This window comes from Grammomys surdaster, unplaced genomic scaffold (assembly GCF_004785775.1).
Source record: "Grammomys surdaster isolate TR1022 unplaced genomic scaffold, NIH_TR_1.0 130, whole genome shotgun sequence".
NCBI lineage: Eukaryota > Metazoa > Chordata > Mammalia > Rodentia > Muridae > Grammomys > Grammomys surdaster.
In genome coordinates, this window is record NW_021604588.1 from 10746585 (window position 1) to 10772637 (window position 26053).

General features: G+C 39.7%; 2 protein-coding genes across 3 annotated transcripts in view; one reads left to right on the forward strand and one right to left on the reverse strand.

The window, feature by feature from the left end:
* The window catches only part of Dcaf6 (DDB1 and CUL4 associated factor 6), a 114622-nt gene extending 113190 nt beyond the window's left edge, over window positions 1-1432 (reverse strand). The window contains exon 1 of one of the 2 annotated variants that reach the window (XM_028758332.1): window positions 1109-1432. In XM_028758332.1, the coding sequence (XP_028614165.1) occupies window positions 1109-1205 (97 nt within the window). In that variant the 5' untranslated portion in view covers window positions 1206-1432. The remainder of the gene's footprint in view (window positions 1-1108) is intronic. The other variant, XM_028758326.1, reaches the window with a different exon arrangement.
* A 725-nt stretch (window positions 1433-2157) lies between these two features.
* Window positions 2158-21484, forward strand: Mpc2 (mitochondrial pyruvate carrier 2). The gene is made up of 5 exons (XM_028760132.1): window positions 2158-2506; window positions 15407-15447; window positions 18597-18681; window positions 19753-19864; window positions 21169-21484. The coding sequence occupies exons 1-5, from the start codon at window positions 2398-2400 to the stop codon at window positions 21203-21205; spliced, it is 384 nt and encodes a 127-aa protein (XP_028615965.1). The 5' UTR covers window positions 2158-2397; the 3' UTR covers window positions 21206-21484.
* The last annotated feature ends 4569 nt before the right edge of the window (window positions 21485-26053 follow it).

Below are 26053 nucleotides of genomic sequence, written 5' to 3' on the forward strand. Positions count from 1 at the left end.
GGAAAATAATCATAAAACAAACATTTCTAAGGGCAGTGGCATGAAACCGAAATAAGAACGATCCTGGGATTTCTGCTTTTTTGTATTTGAAGTCTTACAATGATAACATTCATTTAAAAAATTAAAATGCAAAAAAAAACAAAAAACAAAAAAAGAAAAAAATTAAAATGCACACCTAAACTTCCTTTAAGCAATTTACAACCAGCAGTATTGGCTGTAATGAGATTTCATTTCCTTCTATTTTTGTTGTAGTAAAAAACAAATAACAGCAACAAATCCCTTTAACTGGAAAAGAAATGACAGAGTTGGGGGAGGAGGCACTTTGAAGAAACAGGACTTTTTAGTTGACTCTGGCATGACCCAGCACACTCAACAAAACTCATGGTACACAGAACGAAAAAAGGTGGACTACTGCGCCCACAGTACTGAAGGTTGTTTTTAGAAAGCTTAACTAAGAAACAGAAAATGCCAAGTGTGTTTTCCAGGGGTGGGAACAGGAACGTGAAACCCTACACCACCTAAAAGAGGTCTACAGGACTGACAGCAGGCAGGACCCGGGAAAGCGCGGGGGTGGGGAGAGCTTCGCGATCTCTTTTAGGTTTGGGCTCAGCGCCACGGTTTACAGCGAGCCAGGCTTGGGGTGTGAAGTCCCTGCGGGTGGTCAACAGCGTCTCGGGCGACATCTAAACCCCTGCGGACGCGGAAGAAGAAGGTGGACAACCAACACCTGCGGTCTTCGGCTGAGCGGGGACAGGTCCGGGGAAAAGCAAAAGCGCCAACTTTTGCGTTCAACGTGGCATCTCCGTAAGGTTCGGCAAGTCTTCTCCGGAGCCCCAGCCCACGAGCGACCCTAACACCTTTCCGGGCCGGTGCCGCCTCCCCACTGCCCGACTCTCCGAGGGAAGCCCAGCTTGAGCCGCGGCCGGCAGCTTGCAAAGGGGACCTGACCTTAGGAGGTGCTGGCGCGGATCGCCGTCATCCCACCTGACACCTAGCCCGCGGGGCGCCCCGGCCGAGGCTCAGTCCCACCGCCAACAGCCCCAGCGGCGCCCCCTCCCCCACCTCTGGGCGGCGACCTCAGCGCCGCCGCCCCGGGGCCCCCGCTCACCCAGGTAGCGGCTCCTCAGCCGGGACGGGTCTTCCAGCCCAAGGGACCTTTTCCTCACGTCCCACAACAGGTGCGGGCAGGAGCCACTCCGAGACATGGCTCTGCTGGGGCTGGGGTGGAAAGGGGAGACCACCGCGGGGGGTGGGGAGGGGAAGAGAGGGAGGGGACAGGCCGATCAACACCCGAGCGGCACCAGCACCATGCGCGCGCCGGGCCTCGCTGGCGCCGCGACTTAGAGGGCGGCAGCCACGGCCGCGCCTTCTCCCCCGGAGCGGAGAAGCACCCGGACCACAGCTCGCCTCATACTCTCCTCAGACTACCCAGAACATCTAGAGATCAGCAACAGTCCCCTCCCTCGACCCCCCTCCCACAGGAGGCGGAGGCGAAGGCGGAGGCGGCCGCGAGCTCCTCCCTCTCTTCCCTAGACCACGCCCCTCCCGGCCTTTCTCGCGAGAGGATGCACACCGGCTGTTGCCGGTGTGCGTCACGATTGCCCTCACCCTAGAAGAGTAGATGAAGGCCGCTCTAGCCCACTCCTTAATTGTCTATGGATAAAAGAGTAATGACGGAAGCCGCTGAAGTTGTTGTCTCGCTCACGCCTCTCGATTCAAAGGAAAAAAACTGGGCGTGATGACTCATGCAATGTAATCCCAGTATTCGGGAGGCTGGACGATGGCGAGATCCAAGCCAGCCTGGGTTACATAGCGAGACACCGACTCAAAAACAATAAGTAAATAAAAGGAATTTCGACAGGTATACGGTGTCATCTTTAGTTCGGGCGAGGAAAGCCCAGAAAGCTTATTCTAACTACACCCTTCTTAGTCAAAGTGAGGGACGAGACAGAAGTGCGGCTTCAGTTTCCCCTCTTCAAAATGTCCTCTAGGGCCGGAAGGAGGTGAGAGTCTGACCACGCCTTTTCCGCTCTGTGAGGCCAGCCAATTAGAGAAGGCCGTTAAGCTTGCGCAACGCCTCGCCCGCCCAGCGCTAGTAGTCCCAGCACGGCGACCTCTTTAGCACCTGTTGCCTTGACTCCTCCTCTGTCTCCCCAACCCGCTCGCATGAGGCGGGCTGGGGCGGGCTTTTGCTGAGCCTCCGCCCCCTCAGCCTTCGCCAAACTCGGCCTCTAGGTGCTTCACCTCAGTCTAGCAGAGCCAGGGAAGGGCGCCCTAGGGCAGAGGCGGACGCCTAGCGCTGTAGAGGGAAAGTGACGAGCCGCCCTTCATTGTCAGCCAGGAACGCGGACACAGCGGCGCTCCCACCCAGCTGCTGTCGATCCCTAGGCCGCCGAGATGGCAGCTGCCGGCGCCCGAGGCCTGCGGGCCACCTACCACCGACTCATGGATAAAGTGGAGTTGTTGCTGCCAAAGAAACTGAGGCCGCTGTACAACCACCCGGCAGGTAATGAATCCTGAACGGCTCCCACCGAGATCGTTCCTCTCCCTCCAAAACTGGGACATTAGAGGCCCCGTGACAGTTGAGTTGCTACAGGAATCTCAGAGCCCCAGGCTCGCCCCCTTAAGGGAATCATCCATCAATTCTCCTAGTCTTTCACCTTGTTTCATCTTAAGTCTCTTCCTCAAAACGAGTATCTCCACCCGGTGCCCTTGTTGACTTTTGATGCCTTCCCTCCCTTAAACACTACTCACACTCCCGACCTCGCCTCCAGACTTGAACCTTAACATCTGAGAGCCACGAAGGGTTCTTGGGCCACCATGAAACCCTCATTCTACTCCCCTTTCTTCCTCCGTGAATTTATAACGCACACGTGGGATAGAGCTGAAAAGGTGTCTGGTCTCCGCAGAGGGTTTGGAGTAAAGGTCATACTTTAGTTCCTCTTGGCAGAGGCCTGCTGAGTGAACCCTCCCCAAAAATTGGACGCTCCACAACCCCAACCCCTTCCCGGTTCAGTCAATGTCATTCCTGGTTCCATAGATCCAGTATAAGCCAGTCATTATGCAATCACTGGCCAGGTTCTATCTGAGCTTTTTTTTTTATGTGGACAGATATGAATACAGTTCTGTTCCACCACTACCAAAGTGTGACCTTGGGCAAAATTCTATACCTTTGTCTTAATTCATATAAAATGTATTCACTGTGAAAATTAAAAATAACATATGCTTGATTCTTCGAGGATGTAGCTGTCACAAGTGCTAGATAAGAATTCCTGTAGTTAAAAATAATTCTTTTAAGAAACTAGAAGTCCCCTGTCCCTCTAACTCTTTATTATAGTTATTAAATTAGTTTATTTCTAATACAAAATGAGTGATAGTCATACTTAACTTGGGTGAGGACTAAAATCTGATTATATTATGAAGTCTTTCAAACATAAAATTGAACGAATAGAAAAATTTACTCAATGGAAAAATTGAGTTGCTAATAAAAAAGTGAAGTTTGCCTTTATATAGATTAGATCCATAGTCGACAGTTGATATTAGAAAGGTTTAGTTCTAAGAGATGAGGCAGCTCTCTGGAGCACGGGCTGGTTGTTAAATCTGGTGTCCACTTTCATAACAGAATGGCCTATACCTCTGCATAGACAGTATTCTGACACTTAATGGCATTACTGCAGTATGAAAACTGTTATAAAACTTGTTTTTAAGGAACTTTATTGATGAAGTTTGTTTAGTTACCCTATTAGCTTTTACATTTTTCTATTTTGTTATGTTTTATGGCAGAGATTTTCAGAAGATAATTTGACAATCTATGTAATGATCAGAGTGTTACAAAATCAACTGAGTTCTGTGGCAATTCTTACTTACCCTCTAGCTTTGTGTTTGAGACATGGAATGAGGACAGTGTAGAGTAGGCACAGTTTTAAAGTACTTAAACTAACAGGGAATTGGAAGGTAGTCTTTGGTTGATCTTTTTCAGGACCCTGGTTTTTAGCCACTTGTAATTGTTGTGTATAGTACATAAACTGTAGAAGAGTACTTTGTGCATTTCCTCTGGAAGTCTTTGGGTTACTTCTAAGTGTAATAAAGGAACACAGACTTGGAAGACAATTAGAGGTAGGTTAAGTCTTGACTTTGACTGTATGGCCTTGGCTTTAAAGAATTTCCTAAACCTTAGGAATCTGGTTGGTTGGTTGGTTGGTTGGTTGGTTGGTTGGTTGGTTTTCAAGGCAGGATTTCTCTGTGCAGCCCTGGCTGCCCTGGAACTAGCTCTGTAGACCAGGCTGGCCTTGAACTCAGAGATCTGCCTACCTCTCTCTCCTGAGTGCTGGGATTGAAAATATGAGCCATCACTCACTGCCTGGGTGGAAATCTTTTAAAATTAATAATGATTGTGAAAATTAAATGATTGTAATATCTGTAAGACATGCACAGAAGTATTTGTTTTACATATCAGAACGAACTTTCTCTTCCAAGTAAAGGGTTTAGGCCTTTTGTTATTGTTATTGTTATTGTGTTTGTTTGTTTTTGAGACAAGGTCCTTCTATCCCAGGTTGGCCTTGAACTTGCTATGTAGTTGAGGTCTTGTTTGTTGTTGCTGTTTGTTTTGCTTTTTAAAAATTAGATCTTAACAGGGATAGTGGCATATTCCTTTAATCCCAGCACTCAGGAGGCAGAAGTTCCAGGATAGCCAGGACTGAGACACAGGGGGAAAAAAAAAAACTGTCTCCAAAAACAAACAAAAAAGACTAGATCTTATTACGTTCTCCTGGCTAACTTTAAACTTGCTATGTAGAACAGTCTGACCTCAAACTCAAGAGAAATCTTCCTGCCTCGGCTTCTGTAGTGCTGGAATTAAAGGTGCATACCACCGGAACCAGACACCTTATGTTTTCAGACAAAAGTCTTTCACTGAACCTAGAGCTCATCAATTCACCTAGGCTGGCTTGCCATTGAGCACCAGGGGTCTACTTGTCTCCACTCTCAGTGATAGGGTTACAGGCAGGCACCAGTGCTCCTTATTTATGTGGTACTGGAATGGAGCCTGAAACAAACATTCTATAACCAAGATACATCTCTAGCAATTAAATTTTTGAATAATATGTAAAGATACCTATCACTAAAAACTTATTTGTGATTGAAAAGTTATAAGCACAGAAATATAGAAATGAACAAGCATGAAAAATATGACTGATGACTCACTAGTGTTTGAACAAAAATCTGAGAAAACAGATTATTGTTCTACTCAATACCCAGAATGAATAGTCCCTTTGAATGCTATTGTATTTAGTATTTGTTATTGAATAACCTTCTAAGCATTAAACTACATTCATATACATGATTCTATTAAAAAGTTATGAAAGGTTAGAATTTAGCAGTCAGTATATGTTACTCATTATAAATTTTGATTTACTTTTTGTCATTGACCAATATTTCTAAAGAGGTAACAAGAATATATTTTATTTATATATTTATTGTAGTTGGAATACTATGTGGCCTGAAATTTTGAGGTCTTTGTCATCTTTTTACTTACATAAATCATGTGCTATGATACAGAATGATTGCCTCTGTAGGAAAATAATAAAAATAACTAAATGTGACTCCTAGACAAGTTCCTCAATTCACATAAGGGGTGTCATTTAACCCACTGTTTAGCTAACTATATAGAAAGCATGTTGCTCCAAACAAGCCAGTTGTATAACTATGGTATAGGCATTTGTCAGATCATAACATTAAAGTTACGTTGCACAGTGTTTACTTAACGCTTAGTTGTTGGTATGGTTTGAATGTCCATTAACTCTTTAAACATTGAGATTTAATCCTCATTATGAGGCATTAAGTAACTGGAAATATAATCAGACAAAGGTGTTTGGAGGTGGAACCTTTGAGAAGTAATTAGGATGAGATAAATTCCTTAGGGTATAGTGCCTATAATTGAGTCCTAGTGACTTTGGGACAGAAACCATGCATATACCTAGATGTATCCCTTTCCTCTCTTCCTAAGATGTTCTGCCCTACCTCAGGTCTTTGTCAGGAAAAAGGCCATCACTAAAAGGCCTTAGATCTGACATCTCTCAACTCATGAGCCAAATGATGGGTGCTGGGAACTAAACCTGGTCCATTCTAACAGTAACAAGTACTGAGCCATCTACCCAATCCCTTGGTTCTATCCAAGTATTGGCCTTAGATATTTCATTATGGAACATGGATGAATATAGCTGATGGGAAAACATTACTAATTTTAAAATCATTCTTTTTTTAAAAAAAATGTGAACTATAAAATAAGGTGGATCATCCCAAGAGATGCATAAAATAAAATACCAGTATTCACAATCCTGATCTCAGTGTTAAGTCAGAACCAGTTTTAGTACAATTAAAAATGGCGTTTTCAGTTAGTAATGGTGTCAAATACCAACCTTTACATTCTAAGGATGTGTGTGTATGGCTGGCCATCTGGTGTCAAATATACTGTGTAAATCTTGCACAGTACGTGGAACTAAGAGGGATATTGAAAAGTGAAGAGAGTGAAGGATGAGACAGTTGATTCATGGACAGTAAACTACATTAGAGAAGTTCTGATATGCTGCTGAATGCTAGAGCAACTGCAGATAACAGTTATGTAATACACACACATACACACACACACACACACGTTTGGATTTTTTTTTTTTTTTTTTAGAATCTCATTTAGACCATTTTGGCCTTGCTATGTAACTGGGTCATAGCTGGCCTTAAATTGATCCTCCTGCCTCTACCAACTGAGAGTTGCACAGAAGGAAGGAAGAAGGGAGGGAGGGAGGGAGGGAGGGAGGGAGGGAGGGAGGAAGGGAGGGAGGGAGGAAAGAGAGAGAGAGAGAGAGAGAGAGAGAGAGAGAGAGAGAGAGAAAGGGAGGGAGGGAGGGAGAGAGAGAGAAAGAGAGAGAGAAAAAGATAGATCCCAGAAAGGCCCAGAAAGTGATGCCTGTACTCCAGCCCTCAGAGATACAGCGAAAGGGACAGAGTGTTATTGCAGTTTAAAAAGTTGAGAAAAGGAAAACAGTGATAGAGAATGGCATGGAAGGAATGAGAAGAGGTAGTGATCTTTGTGACCTTCCAACATTAAAATAAAAAAGTTTATTCTTCACTTCAGACACAATGAATACCAGTTCAGTGTTTGTAAGTGTATGTGTGTGTATGCTTTCCCAAGAAGGAAGTCTTTTTATAGTAAGAAGAATCATATATACATATAGCCTATGTTCTGGATAGAATTCATTTATTCCATTGATGACAGTTACTCCCAGCCAAAAAATAATTTAGGAAGTAAAATTTAGTTTATAAAAGTACAATCAACCTAGCTGCTTATGGTTGTGTACCCCCTGTAATCCCAGCATTCAGGAGGAAGAGGCAAGCAGATCTCTGGGAGTTCTAGGCCAGCCAGGTTTACTAGTGAATTCTGGGGCAACCAGAGCTACATAGTGAGGTCCTGTCACAGAAAACCAAAAAATGGGGAGGGGGGGGGAGGCATCAATCTGCCTGACACAGTAGCTGAGACCAGAATCACCCCAAGTTCAAGGGCAGCCTGAACTGAGCTGTATGTTCCAAAATACCTTGAATTATATGATGAGACCCTGTCTCAGAGAAAACAAAAAGCAAAACCAAACAAACAAAAAAGGTACTGGGTAAGATGGCTCTTCAGGCAAACCTGAGTTTGATCCCTGGAACTCACATAGTATGAAAGAAATGACTCTCAAAAGTTGTCCTCTGACTTCAATGTGCACGCCTACTGCTTGCATGCACCACTCCCACAAACACACTAAATAAATAATGAGTAATAACTGTAAAAAAGAAAAGAAAAAATAACTATTTTTCTATTTGCTCTATTTCCCTTAACCTTAAATAAATCATAATTTTAAATATATATAATATACTGTCTGACATTTCTAAATTATCAATATTTGAGGCATTTACTACTTTTGAGAGTAGTAGAGTCTTAAGAAAAGAAGGTGAAAATGTATTGTTAAATTCTTTGTCTAAAAGTGTTTGTTTCTCTCCGAGAATGACATGTTTTTCTTGTTGAGCTATAAAATGGAATTTTTATAAGGTAACTTTTTAAAAAAATTCATTTCCACTTAATTATTTAACAGTAAATATTAACAGCTACTCTATTAATTTATATTTGTTTATCCTGATATTGTAATATTAGACATTATAATTATTTATTTTTATGTTTTCTTGTGAGAATAACTATGATTTTATATAGCCTAACCCTGTTTATTCAGTCTCAATAATGCATTGTCATTGTTACCATTTGTGTAATGTCTACATCTAAGTTATTTATTTCACTAATGTTTTTAGATCTAGTGACAGCTTATATATCTGAATTCATATATTATCTGCATTTATTCACTATGTAATCTGAAGATAAAACAAATTAGTTGAGATCAAGTGAAAGGGAAAACTAAGTTTTCTTTGAAACCTTTATAGTTATATTGTTTGGGCCCCACTCCCACCAGAGATAGGGTCTCACTACATAGTCCTAGATGGCCTAGAAATCTCTGGGTAGGCCAGGAAAGCTTCAATTTCACAGAAATCTACCTACCTCTGTTTCCTTACTGCTGGAATTAAAAGCATATATGGCCATACCTAGCCCTCCTTTTCTTTTTTAAAACTTTAAAGCAAAATAAAAAATAAAACAAAAAGCAAGCTACTTTGTGGTGGGGGGTCAGACCTGTAATCCTATTTGTGGTAGTTTGAATATGTGTAACCCAGGGAGTTGCACTATTGGGAGATGTGGTCTTGTTGGAGTATGTGTGGCCTTCTTACAAAAAGTATGTCACTGTGGGGGTGGGCTTTGAAACTCTTCTCCTAGTTACATGGGAGCCAGTCTGCTCCTGGCTTCCTTTGGATAAAGACAGAGAACTCTCAGCTCCTCCAGTGCTATGCCTATCTGGAAGCTGCCATGCTTCCCCCACCTTAATAATAAAGGACTGAACCTCTGACCCTGTAAGCCAGCCCAATTAAATGTTTTCCTTTATAAGAGTTGCCTTGGTAATGGTATCTCTTGACAGCAATAGAAACCCTAAGGCACTAACTATTCTTTGGGAGACCAAGGCCAGAGGAAACCAATCAATTCAAAGTCAGCCTGGGCTACCTGGGGAATTCCAAGCCAGTGTGAACTACAGAGTGAGACCCATACCCCTACCCCTTCTCAAAAACAAAACCAAAAACAAAAGCAGCTACTTGTTTAGTTTTGCATATATCCAACTCTTATTATTTATCCTGATACTAACTTGTCCATTGCCTTCAGGTATCTCAGAAAACTAGCAAAATTTATGTCGTACATATTTGCTACTAATATTTTTGTTTAGTACTTAAAACTTATTAAACTCACTTAAAGTTTGTTTTCATCATTTAAAATTATAACTAATTAGGGGTGGAAAGCTGTCTCAACACTTAAGAATACTTGCTGGTTTTGCAGAGGAACTAGATTTGGTTCCTAGTACTCAGATGGTAGCTCATAGCCATCAGTAACTCCAGTTTCAGGGGATCCGATACCATCTTCTGACCCCCACGGGCACCAGGCATAAACATGATGCAGATACATACAGACAAAACACTTAGAACATTAGATAAATCTATTTTTTTCACTAGTTAAAACATCTTTCTTGGTCCAAAGTCCTGGCCACTTAATTTCATGTTTGAAAGAGAGTGTTTGTTTGGTTGGTTGGTTGGTTGATTTGGTTATTATTTGGTTCTATTGGTATTTGTGCAGTTACATTTTTATAAACTGTTGCCTAGCTTGGAACATTTGAGTAAATTAGTTACTAGGTAAACCTACTGGAAAACTTTACTGTTCATTAACCCAAGTGTTCAACCATGTAAACTTTCAAAGAAGCCAAGAAGGACCTTACTCAGAAAACAATTTGGGGACAGCAATAGAATAAACAGTTTTGAAATGATGGGGGCTGGGAGAAACCAGAAGAATTCAAAGGAAACATGGACACCTGTTCACCCAGAGTCTGAGAAGGTACACTTTCTTGAGTAATGAAACCAAGCCTCAAGCAATAATAAAAACCAAACTAAGAAACTTATACAGACTATGATTCAGGGACTCATGTATGTCAAAGAAAAATGATGATGGTGTGATGACAGGAACCTCCCCTACTCAACTCTAAATGAAATTACAGGAATCTGCATTGTGAGCTTGGAACAGGCTCTGTGTCTAAGAATAGAGTAGCTTGTTAGTAAACATCTAGTAAAGTCATGAAGGAAGCCTATGTTCCTGACAATGAGGAAACAATGATTCTGGCCTTGAAAATAAAGCAATGTCAGGGCCATTCTCCGTCAAACCTGCTAAAGTTTGAATATGTTTGATAAAGCTTCTATCCTCAGCATGCATAATTAAGCCCAGTGTAGAAGACAGTAGAAAAAATGAGCTGTTTTGATTGTTCAAAGGAGCATTTGACTTAAACTGGAGATGCTAAAGGAGGTTTACTTGATAACCTGAAACCAAAAACAAGATTTTGAGGGATAGCAGTTAAGGGTTAAGAGGAGTATCTTAGTGTGGAGCTATAAAGCTTCACTACTGAGTGGTTCTTTGCTGGGACAGCTGGCTTGTGTATTCAATTGTTTAACAGCATCCAGATCTCTTTGCCCACGAGAGGGCACTAGTAGCAGCAGCAGAAGCAATACCACTGTAACTACCTATTTATGGTAAGTGTTTGCTTGGCTCCTATCTCCTGCACCTCTAACCCCAATGGTCACACAGAGGAAGCCAAAGCAGGAGGAACTTGAGTTCAAAATCTAAGGGATATACAAAGCCATGTCTCAAAAATATTTTTTCTTTTAAATTATGTTTTTCCTTAGTATAATTTATCATAAAATTCCACTTGGGTCCCTACCAGATGCTAATGAATACTGGGATGTGCTGGAATTACAGGCTTTTCCACACAACACTACATTGGTGTAGTCCTTCCAATAATTCTACTTCTTTCTCCTCACCCTCCTCTCTGTTTTTGAGACAGGGTCTCCCTACTATCCTAGAATTTGATTTGTAGACCTCAGACTCACAGAGATCCACCTGTTTCTGGGATTAAAGGCCTACACTACCATACCCAGCTCTCTTCCTGTGGTTTTTTTTTTTTGGGGGGGGGAGGGGTATTTTGTTTTGTTGATATAGTTTCTCACTATTTAGCCTAGTTGACCTAGAACCCATTGATCCTTCTGCCTCAGCCTCCCAGGGCTGGGATTACAAGCGTGTACCACTTAGTCTTAAAGAAAGTTGTTTCTGGTCTTGCTCAAGGTAGGAAGAGGGGCTGGCTGTGATCAGAACAGCACTGCTCAGAGCCAGCTGTAGCGAAACAAGCACAGATGGATTTTTTTTTCCTACTCAATTAAAAGCATAAAATATTAGAACCCTTTGATAGTTTCAGTTCTCTCAACAACCATTTCAGCACTGTCTACAAATCTGTTCCACAGCTGAGAATATAAATAGTGTAGGTGAAGGTTTATGGGAAAAACGTAAAAATAATTTGATATGAGATACCTAGGAAAATAAAGCTTAGCATTATAATTATGCTCACAAAGACGTGATCTGTGATCTTCAAGTGTTTGGAGAATTCTAAAAATGATACCCTAAGATTAGATTGCAGTATAAACTACTACCATGTGTAAAGCGCAGCTAAACCAGACTTACCAATATCTAATGCCAGGGTCATGAAAGCAAGTTATATCATTAAGTATCATGCTGGGTGAGTTCCAGGACTCTGTATACTTTCGGTTTTCTCTGGACTACTTAATAAGGCATTAAGGCTGAATAGTTGTTGCTGTACTTTGTTTGGGGGCCAACTTCAAGAAAAAAACTGTGTATGTTCAGTGCAGATGAAAAAGACTGAGTCTTGAAATATAAACCAAGTTAGCCTTCAATTTGTGATCTTCTTGAAGCTCCTGGGTACTAGTATTTTAAGAACTGCACCACTATGTAGATGTAGCTTCCAAGTATTGTCAGTCCACAGTTGGGTGTATCTGAAGATGATGGAAGCCACAGATAAGGAGAGCCAAGTATATTTTAAAATTTGTGTATATGTACATACATATCTATTTTATGCACATACATGCTTTATTCAGTATATTAACAAACAAGTAATAGAAACTATTTTTCCATTATGCTGGCTGACTTTCCTTTATGATCATGCAAGTATGAACTGTTCAGCTACTTGATCATCTTCCTAGGTGAGGAGATAAGCAGCTGCTGTTTAAAGTGGACTGTGGAAGGCTGAATAAGCACGGTGCTACAGACCTGCAATCCCAGCATTCAGCTGATGAGGCAGGCAGATCTTTGTGAGTTTGAGGCCAGCCAGAGCTACACAGTGAGACCTTTTCTCAAAAACAAAACCCAAAAGAGGCAGTGGCCAAGAGTATTGCTGCAAGCTTGAGCACAGACTGGGATTTGTAGTGAGACTTTGTCTCAAAATCCTAAAGTAAAATGCATTGTGGTAGGTTTTCCTGTATTAAAACCTCATTGAATTGGTCAATTTAGCTGTTAGAATAATGAAAATTAGTCTGAGGTATAAAAAGACTCAAAGACTATGTTAAGCTGTGAAGAAATAGTACAGGGTTACTGCTATTTAATGTTAAAGGCAAGTGAGAGCCCAGCTTCTTAAGTTGTGGCTCACAAGCTTCCACTTGGTTATGTAACTGAATTTGGGAGTAGTAGAAACTTTGTCAACAGTAAAAGTTTCTGAACACAAAACAACCAAAACTTAACTCAAGCTTAAATACATAGGAGTTGAGAGATGGCTTAGCAGTTAAAAGCACTGGCTGTTTTTCCAGAGGAATATTCTCAGCACCTACATTCATACAGTCTCACAACTGTCTGAAACTCCAGTTCTGGGGGTCCAACACTCTCTTCTGGCCTCCTTGGGAACCAGGCACACAAGTGGTACATAGATATACACGTGAGCAAAACACTCATAAATCAAATCAAATGCATAGTGAACCTAAGGTGTTTCTGGTAGTACTTATTCATGAATAGTGCACAGTTTCACTACAGCCTTAGTTCTGAACACAAAGTATATACTATGTGCTAGGCATACAGTCACAACACACAGTGTCAGCAAATACCACCTGAAACATCTCACTCAGCTGTAAGACTATTGTATGTTATAAATGCATTATTTTACTGTATATACAAAGTACAAAGCTCTTACAGAAATATGATGGTTTAATTACAGAAAAGTTTTGAATATCTTTACCTTTTTTGCTCTGCATGTAAGCACCAAATTCATATATCTTTGGATTGGATTGTCAGAATGTTTGATAATAAAAAAATTACTGAGTACTGGAAAGGTGGTTCATGATTTAAAAGAACTTGTTGCTCTTCCAGAAGACCAGAAATCTGTTCCCAGCACCCATATCAGGCAGCTCACAACTGCCTGTAACTCTAGCTTCAAAGGATCTGATGAATTTCTGTGAGTTCAAGGCCAGCCTGATCTATTCCAGGCCCTTACTCAAAAAATTATGCTTACAAAGTAGAATATTAAGGCAATAGTAATAGACATGGGTATAAATATTTCTAACCTTGAATTTGCATTTAAATCACTATTTTTATATTAAATTTTATAACATCACATCATGAAATGAGCATCCCAGGAATAGTGGGACATTCCTGTAGAATTCTAGCACTAGGTCCAGGCCAGCCTGAGCTGCAGTTTAGCAAGAATGTGTCTCAAAAAAAGAAAAAAGAAGGGAATGTATTTTGTTGATCCTATGTATAAGAAAGAACATATATAATATTAAGTATTACTTGGCAAGTTTAGTTACATTTTAAAGTCCCCAAACAAAATTTCTCTTCTATTACCCTACCATATCCTTTGAGGTAAAAAGAGTTGTCTGCAGATAAAGTACAGGGCACTAGTTAAAGAGTTAGGAACTCAATCTCACTAACTGCTGCTCACTAGGTGTATGGCTTGAATGAATCCTACAGTTTCTCTGAGTTTCCTCCCCCTCTGGATGTCATGCTTCTCAGATTCTAGGTTATCTAAGAAAAACAGTTTTCTTCTTTCTTTGTTTTTGAGAGAGGCTCTTACTGTGTAGCCCAGGCTGACCTCAAACTTAACATGTAGCCCTCGCTGGCTATGAACTCATATACTCCTGCCTCAGCCTTTCAAGTGGTGAGATTATAGGTATGAATCACCTCACACAGGTCAAAATTCATTTCAAATACTTCAGATATTTATTTGACATTTTAAACAAACCAGATAAGTACCAGACTGTCTAAAACAAGTACCTATCTCAAAAAATAGATGTTAGTGAGAGGTTAAGAGTACTTGCTGTTCTTGAAGAGGTCCTGGGTTCAATTCCCAGTACCCACTGGCAGCTCATAACTGTCAGCAACTCTACTACTAGGGCAATGATCTCTTCTGCCCAAAGTGGGCACCAGGAATGTACTGGTACCCATCCATTTATACACATAAAATGAAAATAAATAAATCTTCTTTTTTTTTTAATTTATTATATGTAAGTACACTGTTGCTTTCTTCAGACACCCCATAAGAGGGCATCAGATTTCATCACAGATGGTTGTGAGCCACCATGTGGTTGCTGGGATTTGAACTCAGGACCTCCAGAAGAGCAGTCGATGCTCTTAACTGCTGAGCCATCTCACCAGCCCCCTAAATAATTCTTCTAACAAAAGAAAAAATAGACATTAGATGAGTGTGTGTGAAATAATGTATAATACATGTTTATATTGAAATATATTAAATAAAATAGAATATACAGAATTTTTGTGAGACCTCTTAATAGGTACATATGAAAAATTATCATTTATAGCTACAATTTTTAATAAAATGAATGAACATTATTAAAGCTTATGTAACTAAAATTTTATAATTTGATATTTCCTCTAATGATTGTCTGTGACTGAACTAAAATTAAGTTTCTGTTCAAAGCAAAGCACTGGGAAAGATTTCTAGAGCTATTTTCATTGTTTATTTAGCCTGTTTTTTAATATTTATTTTTATTTATGTATATTTCCTTATGTCCATGTGGGTTATTTATACAGTACAGTGCCTGCAGAGGTCAGAAGAGGACATCTGGTACTGGAGTTGCAGATGGTTGTGACCCACTTGATATTGGTGCTCAGGACTGAACTCAGGTCTCTCTGTAAATGCAGTATATGCTCCTAACTGCTGGACCATCCTTCCAGCCCCACCTTAGCTTATGCCACAATACCTGGCTCACCTTAGCTTATTTTTAATGTGATAAATACAAACAGTTGGCAAAAATATCAAAAAACGCATAGAAGATAGATACTATATTTTTGTGCTTTCCTAAATCTTAATACAAAGTATATAGAAAGCAAAGTAGAATTTGGTATTAGGTGATAAAGGAATATTTCTCAATTTTTCTTTCTTTTATATTTCAGGCCCCAGAACAGTTTTTTTCTGGGCTCCGATAATGAAATGGGTAAGTCTTAGTTTTAATCAGGAGTTACTTAAAATAATTAATCCCTTAATAGAAATTTATTAATTTAAAATAGATTTTTATGAAGGCTGTATACTACCTACCTTTATCTGCACTATTTATCAGAAAGGGCCTTCCCCCCCACACACACTGGCTGTCCTGGAACTCACTCTGTAAACTAGGCTGTCCTCGAACTCACAGAGATATGCCTGCCACTGCCTCTTGAGTGCTGAGATTAAAGACAAAAGATATCTTTCACTACTACTGAGCCTAAATTCTTATCAAAACATACAGAGTCCTGCATGGTGGTATACCCTATTATCCCAGTTCTTGACTGACAGAGATAGGAAGATAGTAAAGGGTTTAAGTCTATCCTCTGGCTATATATAGAATTTGAGGCCAGTCTAAAGTGTATATGACTATGCCTAATATATGTATTACATAAAAGCATTTGGTGTAAATGATAGAGCTTATGACTTCTGGCTCCAAGATTACTACTTTTACTCTAAATATATACTCTATGTATATGTAATGTATATCCATTCTAGTGGCTGTTTATAGCAAGTCAGCAAGTCATTGAATTTATATTGAAAAGGATCTGTTTAAAAAGTTTTTACAAATGAGGATCTTCAGGCCCCATCACATATCCGCTTACTCAGTCTGAAAAGAATTCAGAGTAAGCTGTTTTAATACCCTTTCCAGGTGACTCTAGCGTCCTCCAAGTTGGAAAACTGCTGGTCTGTGGGCTTTACTATGACAAAATACATATAAAATTACCATCTTGACCAGGTTTGCTTTTGTATTTAATATCCATCCCTATAATGTTCAGTGCTTTCGATAAAGCTTTTGATATAGCCAGTCTGCAAAGACTTTGCATCTTGGAGACTTTAGGATCACTGCACACTCCCCTACTTACTGTTCTTTCTCTTAAAATACCTTCTTTAAAATTCTTCTTGTTGGTTGTGTCTGTGAATCTGGCTGTTCTAGGTACCTCATAGAAGTGGAAGCATGCAATATTTTTTAAAGATTTTTTAAAGAATATCTATGTCTGTGTGCATGTATTTGTACATGTTGCTGATGCCTGAGGAGACCAATCTGTGTGTGTCAGATTCTCTGAAACTGGAGTTAGAGGCATTTGTGAGCTACCCAACATGGGTGCTAGGAACGTAACTTTAGTCCTCTGCAGGACTAACAAAGGCTCTTAACTGCTGAAACATCTCTCCAGTCCCACTGAATCATGCAATGTTTATGACGGGTTTGTGTTCTCTGGGTCACTGCATGTTAGAATTTGCTTATTTTGTAGCTGAATAATAAACATTGTGTTGCTGGATGTAGGTCTAGCTGCTTGCTGCTTGAAAGCCAGTACTCTGGAACTAAGAGTAGGTGGAAAAGAAATAAGGTTTATGGAAGGACTGGGAGCTTGGAAGACACGGGAGGTTTTTATGTTGCTTGCTGCCTTTGACTTCCACCCCACTCCATCCCTCCAAAAAAATTGTTGGGAATTAAGTGTAATAAAGGACTTTTAGCATGAGTATGGTTGGATACGCCTTTAATCCCAGCACTCAAGAAACAGGCAGTCAGATTAATTCAAAGGCAACCTATTCTATATAGAAAATAATAATCTAAAAGTGGGGTGTTTTTAGAAGGATGCACAGGGGACAGTTGCAAGAATAATACATACTGGGCAGAGCCCTTATCTAATTTGTCTCCCTTTTTTTTTCTTTTTTCTTCTCTGGGTGTAACATTATAATGGACCTTTAACCTCCTGAAGATCTTTAAACAGAATATTTTATTATATTTTATTTTATTGATTTGCAGCACTGCAGATTGCTAGGCAGGTGGTGTACTAGCATCAGAGTGCATCCCAGCCTAACGCACTAGCCCTTGTGCAAGTTAAATCTCAGCAGTTTACATGGTCTATATTAGTCAATGCATAAACTAAAGAATACGGAGAGGCAGTTACATATTTGGTGTAATCTTAAAGTTACCAGATGCTTTGGTTTGAGGTTTTTACTTTGTTTTTGTTTTTGTTTATAGTACTAAGAATTAAACTCAGGGTCTCATGCATGGATGGCAGAAGTGCTTTATTATGGAGTTACATCCTTTTTTTACCTTTTTTTTTTTTAGATACTGTCTCAGTAAACTGCCCAGATTTGCCTTGAAGTTTGATCCTTAGCCGTCTTTTAACTTCCTGTTTTGGAATAGGACCTCACTAAGATACCTATGCTAACCTTTGAACTCACTCTGTTGTTATGACAGGCCTTAAACTTAAGATCCTCCTCCCCTTAGCCTGTACCTGAATCACAGGCTTACACTGGCCAGGCCCAACTTGTTACCAAGCTTTCTGAGTGATGCTGAAGTTAGGATATGTGTGGGGTGGTTCTGTAAAAGACACTGGAGACATAGATAGCAGGGGTGGGTACAGGTGGAAAGACAGCTCGGAGGTTTAGAGCACTTGCTTCTCTTGTACATACCTAGATTCAATTCCCAGCATCTACACTATGCCTCACTGCCAGCTGTAACTCGTTTCATGGGTTCCAGTGCCCTTGTCTGGCCTCCATGGGCACTGCACACATATGGTACATCTATGTACATGCTGGCAAAATTTTTAAAACACCAAGGAAGATAGTAAAGAAAAATCATCTGGGGCCAGTAAGAGCTCAGATGATAAAGACTCCTTTGGCTAAGCCTAAATTCAGTTTCTGGGACTCACTTGGTGTAAGGAGACAACTGACTCCCATAGCTTGTCCTGTGTCCTCTACATATGCACTGTGGCACATGTATGTGCTCACAAAATAAGTGCATTTCTAAAACTGAGAAAATAAGAAAAAAATATCCAATAAACTAAAACTGAGTGAACTTTTCTGATACTTTAAAAAACAAAGAATATTGACAGAAAACATGAGAAAGTACTCTTGAATTTGTTATAAGGATTTTTTTGTTTGGGTGGTTTGGTTTTGGTTTCTGGTTTTGGTTTTGTTTTTTGGGTTTTTTTTTTTGTCTTGCTGTGAATTTTATTTATTAATGGTATGAGCATTATTATGATTATAGCTTTCATGTGGAAATTCACAAATATTTTATGTTTAATTTAAAATTAAAAGTGATTATGTCTCACTCCTCATGCTTCACCATGTCTTCATGTATATTTGCAGGGATTGGTAATTGCTGGATTAGCTGACATGGCCAGACCTGCAGAGAAACTCAGCACAGCTCAATCCACTGTACTGATGGCTACAGGTAAATTAACCACTTCCATATTCTACTTTTGTGTAACTCTATTTCTGAGGAGATGTGAGAAAAAAAGTCTACGCACTACAGATAGGAGTTGATACAAGCAAAGTTCAGGTTAGTGAACCAATGAGTTTTTTTGGACCTATTTGTAGAAATAGAGGTAAGGAGTTACTTACAGAACCAGAAATTACTTAGATGGTTGCATCACTGAAAACCTACCCCAGCATGAGTGACGGCCAGGAAACATGGAACTCACTGCACCAGCTCACTCCACAAACTGCAGGTAGTTTAACAGGTTAGAAAGAGTTTCTTCTAAGTAGCCCAATTAGTCTGAATGTCTTCCCGGAAGCTTGGCTTGTTTGAAAGTTTCTCTCAGCAGTCTTTACTATTTATAATCTTGAAGAGAGAGGGACTTGAGTGCCTCTGGTCAGTTTTAGGAACTTCCTGATACTTTTGAATTTACTTCTTGAGTTTTAACTAGCTTCATGAGTCTTTTAAAATTTATTTTTGTTGAGAATTTCATACATGTTATAATGCTTTGATCAAATCATCCCCCCACCATATTTCCGTCCTAACAACAACAGTAAAAGGAACATCCTGAATGTTAACAAACTTACTTCCAAGATGGTTTTCCTGAAAAAGATCACTACACAATAATTATATTCTAGCTAAAGAGATAGCTTAGCCTTTAAATGCCAGTCTCACAACTGAAATTAACCACATACAACAAACTCTCTTTGGTCTTACATTCATTAAATGATTTTATTTTGCAAAGTCTGCATATGTATCTACTCACGTATTATTCATCTCTAGTGAATACTGCATTATGGATAGATTAGGCAACAAAGCTGTTGGGGATAAGCATTTGCTTGAGATTTTTCTTTTCAGGTTTTTACAATAATCTTACCTTTATAAGTGGGAAGATGGTATAGTTAATATGAGTGGTTCCTAGCCAAGTCTCCCTCTAATGTAAGAACTGAGAATTTCATGTAACGCTGAAAATTATATCATGAGAATTTTTATGTAATATATAATACAGAAGAGTCTATAACTTTAAAAAATGCTTTGTTTTAACAGGGTTTATTTGGTCAAGATACTCACTTGTAATTATACCAAAAAATTGGAGTTTGTTCGCTGTTAATTTCTTTGTGGGGTCAGCAGGAGCCTCTCAGCTGTTTCGGATTTGGAGGTAAGCCTACTACCAAGATACTTTTAGATCTGGTTCAGAAGTCACCTCAATATGTGTCATGTATAATATTGACGAAATTGTGCATGAAGGAGAAATGTGTTTTTCTATCAAAGTCTTGAGTGTTCTAGATTTTAGATCCAACAGTTTATTGTTTAAATGGGTTCTCATTTTTCATAGTCAGTCTCTCTCCCTCTCTCTCTGCACCTCTCTCTCTCTCTCTCTCTCTCTCTCTCTCTTTCTTTCTCTTTTTCACATACACACACACGCACACACACACAATTATATTAGTTAATTTTCTGTTGCTGATAAAATACCATAACCAAAAGCAACTTGGACAAGAAAGAGTTTGCTTGGCTTATGGTTCTAGTGGGGCAGAGTCTATGATGGTGGGAAATCATGGCAGTAGGAGCAGCTTAGCTGCAGAAGCCAGTTGATGCATACCTACTTACATATAAGACGCAGAGAGAGAGAGATGACAGGAAGTGGAGCGTGACCAAAGCCAATCCTCGGTGACAGTACTTTGTCCAGCAAGGCTCACCTCTTAAAGGTTCTATAACTTCCCAAACAGCACCACCCTGGGGACCAGGTGTTCAAATACATGAGCCCTATGTACCACAACATATCAAACTCATGATGTACTAAGTAAATTCCATCATCATCCTTTTCAATTGCTTTCAACTATATGTAGTAAGTGAGCTTTAAATGTGTGGAAATTTTATATAAATATTCACATTAGCCATGTGTCATTCAAGATTGAACATACAGGGCTGGAGGGATGGTATGGCTGTTAGGAGTGCCACCGGCTCTTGCTGAGGACTGAAATTTGACTCTCAGTACCCATGTCATGTGGCTCACAACCGCCTGTAACTCCAAGCTCCAGGAAATCTAGTTTCTGATCTCTACAGAAACCTATACACTTCCATATGCACACATACACACAAATAATTATTTTTTAAATAAAAAATGAAAATAAATCAATGGATGTGGTTCAGAGGTCCAGTGCTTGCCTAGCATATGTGAGCCCTTGGTGTGTGTGTGTGTGTGTGTGTGTGTGTGTGTGTGTGTGTGTGTGTGTGTGTGTGATAATGTGATAAAAATTACAATTTATATAAGAAACTATGCCATATAAGTGAGATCTGAAACACAGAGCAGAAGTGAAATGAACACTTTTGAGTGTTTGACTTTTCCTTCTGCCTGTTTCTGTAAGCTCCATGGAAGATTATATTTACAATGGAAAAAAAAATCCTTCCCATTCCCTCTGTACCTGTTATTGGTAATGATTCATCCCTCTGTTTTCTTTATAGATATAAACAAGAACTCAAGTCTAAAGGAATCCAGTAAGAGAGTTCCTGATCACCTGAACAATCTAGATGTGGACAGAAACATTGGAACCTAGTGTATTTGATTACTGATAAGGTGATGATAACTATTCTGATAACATTTGAAAAGAATGAAAACAAAATCTAACTGTAATTAAGAGCTAGCATTTGACACCACAAAAAATAAAGCAAACTTTTAGTAACAATCTGTCTTTACATATGCCTCAAGGGACTTACTTGTGAATGGCACCAACATTGTTTCTACCATTTGTCCATAATAAATTGTACTTGGTCATACATACCCTCAGCTTCATCTTTTAGTTGACTAAAATGTAAGAGCAAACACATTCAAGCAAACAGAAACATGGTCAAAGGGTTAGAAAATCTGCTTTCTAGTGTGGGATGGTCAAGTGGCTACAAGGGGAAGCACATAATAATGTCCAAGGGGGAGCTCTAACACACCCAGGATCGTAGGTGAGTAGGCCACAACACTCCCCTCCCCCCCAAACAGGGAATAATTGGGATCCACGGAGACCCAGGAACTCCCTCACAGCCAGTGGCAGGGGACCCTTCTGGTCTGTGCCAGTTCCTGGAGCAGTCCTAGGGCACCAGCTCTGCACTCAATCCCCCAAAACACAGAGAAGGCTGGACTGTTCTCCCAGGAACTCTAACATGCTCAGGAACATAGGATAATAGGATCACAGGATCTCAGGAGCTTGAGCACCAGGATTTCAGGATCACAGAAGCAGCCTGACTCCCAGGAGCTATCACACCCAGGATCTCAGGATCACAGAGACAGCTGGACTCTGAGGAGTTCTAACACAACCAAGATAACAGGACAGAAAGGCTCCAGTCAAAGACAGTGAGTGAAGATAGCACTAGAGATAAACCAGATGGCGAAAAGCAAGCGCAAGAATGTAAGCAACAGAAACCAAGGTTACTTGGCATCATCAGAACCTAGTTCTCCAACCATAGCAAGTCCTAATACCCCATGACACCGGAAAAGCAAGATTCAGATTTAAAATCACTTTTCATATTGATGATAGAGGACTTTAAGAAGGACATAAATAACTCCTTCAAAGAAATACAGGAGAACACAGGTAAACTGGTAGAAGCCCTTAAAGAGGAAACACAAAAATCCCTTAAAGAATTATAAGAAAACACAACCAAACAGGAGAAGGAATTGAACAAAACCATCCAGGACATAAAAATGGAAGTAGAAACAATAAAGAAATCACAAAGGGAGACTACCCAGGAGATAGAAAACCTAGGAAAGAGATCAGGAGTCATGGATGTAAGCGTCACCAACAGAATACAAGAGATAGAAGAGAGAATCTCAGGTGCAGAAGATAACATAGAAAACATTGACACAATTGTCAAAGAAAATACAAAATGCAAAAAACTCCTAACCCAAAACATCCAGGAAATCCAAGACACAATGAGAAGACCAAACCAAAGGATAATAGGTATAGAAGAAAGTAAAGATTCCCAGCTTAAAGGGCCAATAAATATCTTCAACAAAATTATAGAAGAAAACTTCCCTAATAGTGTCAAGGGGTGAGATACAAACAGTAGAATGACTAGCAAAATGGCTTGAACTATTTTAAAATATTCTAACTGGACATCCTTTCATCACTAGAGATTTTTAAATAGAATGGTTGTAATGATAACTGAGACAATTTTGTTTTATTTTTTGCTCTTTGTTTTCTTTCAGACAGGAACTTGTTATAGCCTAGAGTAGCCTCCAACTCTCCTCTCTTGACTCAGTCTCTTTAAGTGTGGAGATTACAGAAATGTGCTACCATTCCTAGCTTGAGATAATATCAACACACCCTGGTTCATAAAGAGTATTAATTTTTAATTACTTCAGTAACTGATATAATACAGCACAAAAGGCTCTAGAATCCATCTAACCTGTCCTTTGATTTATAAGCTGGAGCTTTGGGTAAAATAAGTGCCTTGCAGAGTACTTGCAACCTAAATAGGTTTTCTGTGTATGCTTGTAACCTTTGTCTCCAGAATCTTGGAGACTCTGGACATAGATTACTCCACACTGGAAATTATCATTCTATTGACTTGGCCTTCGTTTTGAAGTCCTGAACTAAAACTATTAGTAAAACAAGTCTTCAAGGGATTTCAGTATTTGAGGAAATGAGAGGCCTTTTTGGTAGGTTGAATCCAGGACTTGTGCATGCGAAACACACACTGTAACACTGAGCTACATACCAATGGAAGAACCTTTGAAATTATACTATATAACAGAGTTAAAGAAATAGCTCAGCAGTTAAGAGCACTCACTGTTCTTACAGAGTACCTAGGTTCAGTTCTCATCATCCACATTGCTACTCATAACCGTTTATAACTCCAGTTCCAGGGGATCCATAGCCTCCCAGCCTCTCCAGGCACTGCACACTCTTAGTGCACATACTTAAATGTAGGTAAAACACTTGTCCCTTTTGAGGAGGAAAAACTAGAGAATTTGGTGTGGGCAAAAGTGAAATGCTTCTGAACAGTCATATTATTACTATTTTTCATTTTTCATAAGGCATATTTATCTGTTTGCCATATATATGTACATGTGTTTCCAAGAGTAAACATTTTGAAAAAACATGAAGTATGGCACATATTGAAAAAGAATAGTAAAACATATATGTTAGCCAGACATGGTGCCACACAGCTGTAATTCCAACATTGGGAAGATCAGATCATTTTTTAGTACCTTGTAAGTTTGAAGCCATCCTGAAAGAATATTTCTTATATTAGTGTCTCTTAAGCCTTGTTTTCAGTCACTTGAATGAACAATAGCCCTGTTGGTTCACAAGGTTTTATTGAAGCCAGAAGTGAGTGCACTCTAGTAACCCCAGCCCTAGGGAAGCACTCAATCTTGAATTCTAGACCTGCATGAACAATATAGCAAGACTGCCTGGAAGAGTGTGTGTGGAGGGGGGTCGGGGGAGGTGTGATGATACATACCTGTAATTCACACACTTAGGATGGGTGGAGGCATGAAGGTCAGGAGTTCAAGCTCAGCTCAGCTACATGAAACACTGTCTCAAAACAGATAAAATAATAAACTGGATGGTGATAGTGCACACCTTTAATCCCAGCACTCAGAGGCAGAGGCAGGCAGATCTCTGAGTTTGAGGCCAGCCTGGTCTGCAGAGTGAGTTCCAGAACAGCCAACGAAGGTACACAGAGAAACCCTGTCTCAAAAAAATAAACATACAAAACCTATACTGATTCGTCTTGCAACTACTCTCAAAGACTAACAAGAGTTTCTTTACTAGAAGTCTATCATTGTAGATACTCAACTCCATAAGAGTAACTTCCACAATGGCACAAGTCAGCATAGATGAATTCTGCGTAAAGCTTTTCTATCAAGTCCCTTTGTAGTAAATTTTTTCAGTGCCACTGAGATACCAGCTCAGCTGTGCTACATTGACTTATGAATCTATTCTTCTGGGATTTAAAGTTTGATGATTAAAAGTGATAGCATTGGCTAATGGAGTTATAAAGATTCACTGAAATGACATTTTAGCACCCTGTCTGGTTCGTGCCACATACCTAGTATAAGAAAGTTCAGAAAAACCTGTTTCATTAGAAATAGATCCAAGAATCCTTTTTTAGACTCAAGAATTTTTTAATATACCTTTAAATTTTTCTTTAGTTTAGCATCCATCTTAAGGGAATACTGATAAAAGGTACAGCAATACTATTTGTTTGTTTTTTTAGAGTAAGTAGATTTTTCAAGTTAAGATGATAGTGGAAGGTTAAATGTTAACACAGATTGACCTCAAAGCTCAGAATCTCTTTAAAGCAAAAGTCAATGCTCGAGCTTCTTTGTGTAGTAAAATGGAAAAAGAAGCTCTGACATTTACCAACTGAAAGGTCTGTTTAACTGGACTCACTCTGAGACTGGATTAGTAACATAAGCATAATTAAACAACCCCCCTTAAAATGTGTGCTTTTACATTTTGGAATACAGTAAATTTAATTACTAGAATGGACTTTGAGAGTATATTCACATATATACTCACATATATTTTCAGTTCACATATAATTCACATGTATTTTCAGTTAGTTTTTTGTTTAAGTTTTAAATATGTGCCTGGTCTTAGGGTTTCTATTGCTGCCATGAAACACTATCACCAAAAGCAAAGTTAGGGAAGGAAGGGTTTATTTAACTTTACACTTCGATATTCTACATCATAGTCTGTCATTGAAGGAAGCTGGGACTCAAAACAGAGTAGGATCCTGGAGGCAGGAGCTGATGCAGAGGCATGGTACTGCTTACTCGCTTGTTCAACCTGCTTTCCTATAGAACTCAGGACCACCTGTCGAAGGGCGGTCCCACCACAGCAGGCTGAGTCCACCCACATCAATAACTAATTAATAAAAGGCCTCCAAGCTCATCTACATCCCAGCCAAATAGAGGCATTCTCTCAACTGAGGCTCCCGCCTCCAAAGACTCTACCTTATGTCAAGTTGGCATGAAACTAACCAGGGCAGCCCCTTTAAAACATACTTTGACAGTGTCCCACTGGATTATGAAAATTTAAATTCTTATAGGGCCTCAGCAGATTTTAGCCATTCTTTGAGTAAATTTAGAAGTACACACGTAACTATTAAAAAACATGTATAATTTAGCTTACAAGTAGTAAATTCATTAAAACTAGTAAAAAATCATGGCCCTGCTCCAGAATGGTCAGTATAGTAGTGCTCCTTTGTTTATTCACCAGCCCCAACAGCATCCTGAAACCACAGATAGTACCAAATGCTAACATACTGTTTGTCTATATACATCTATGACAGTTTTAATAAAGTACAATAAGAAATTAATGACAGCAGTAATAAGATGGGACAACTGTGG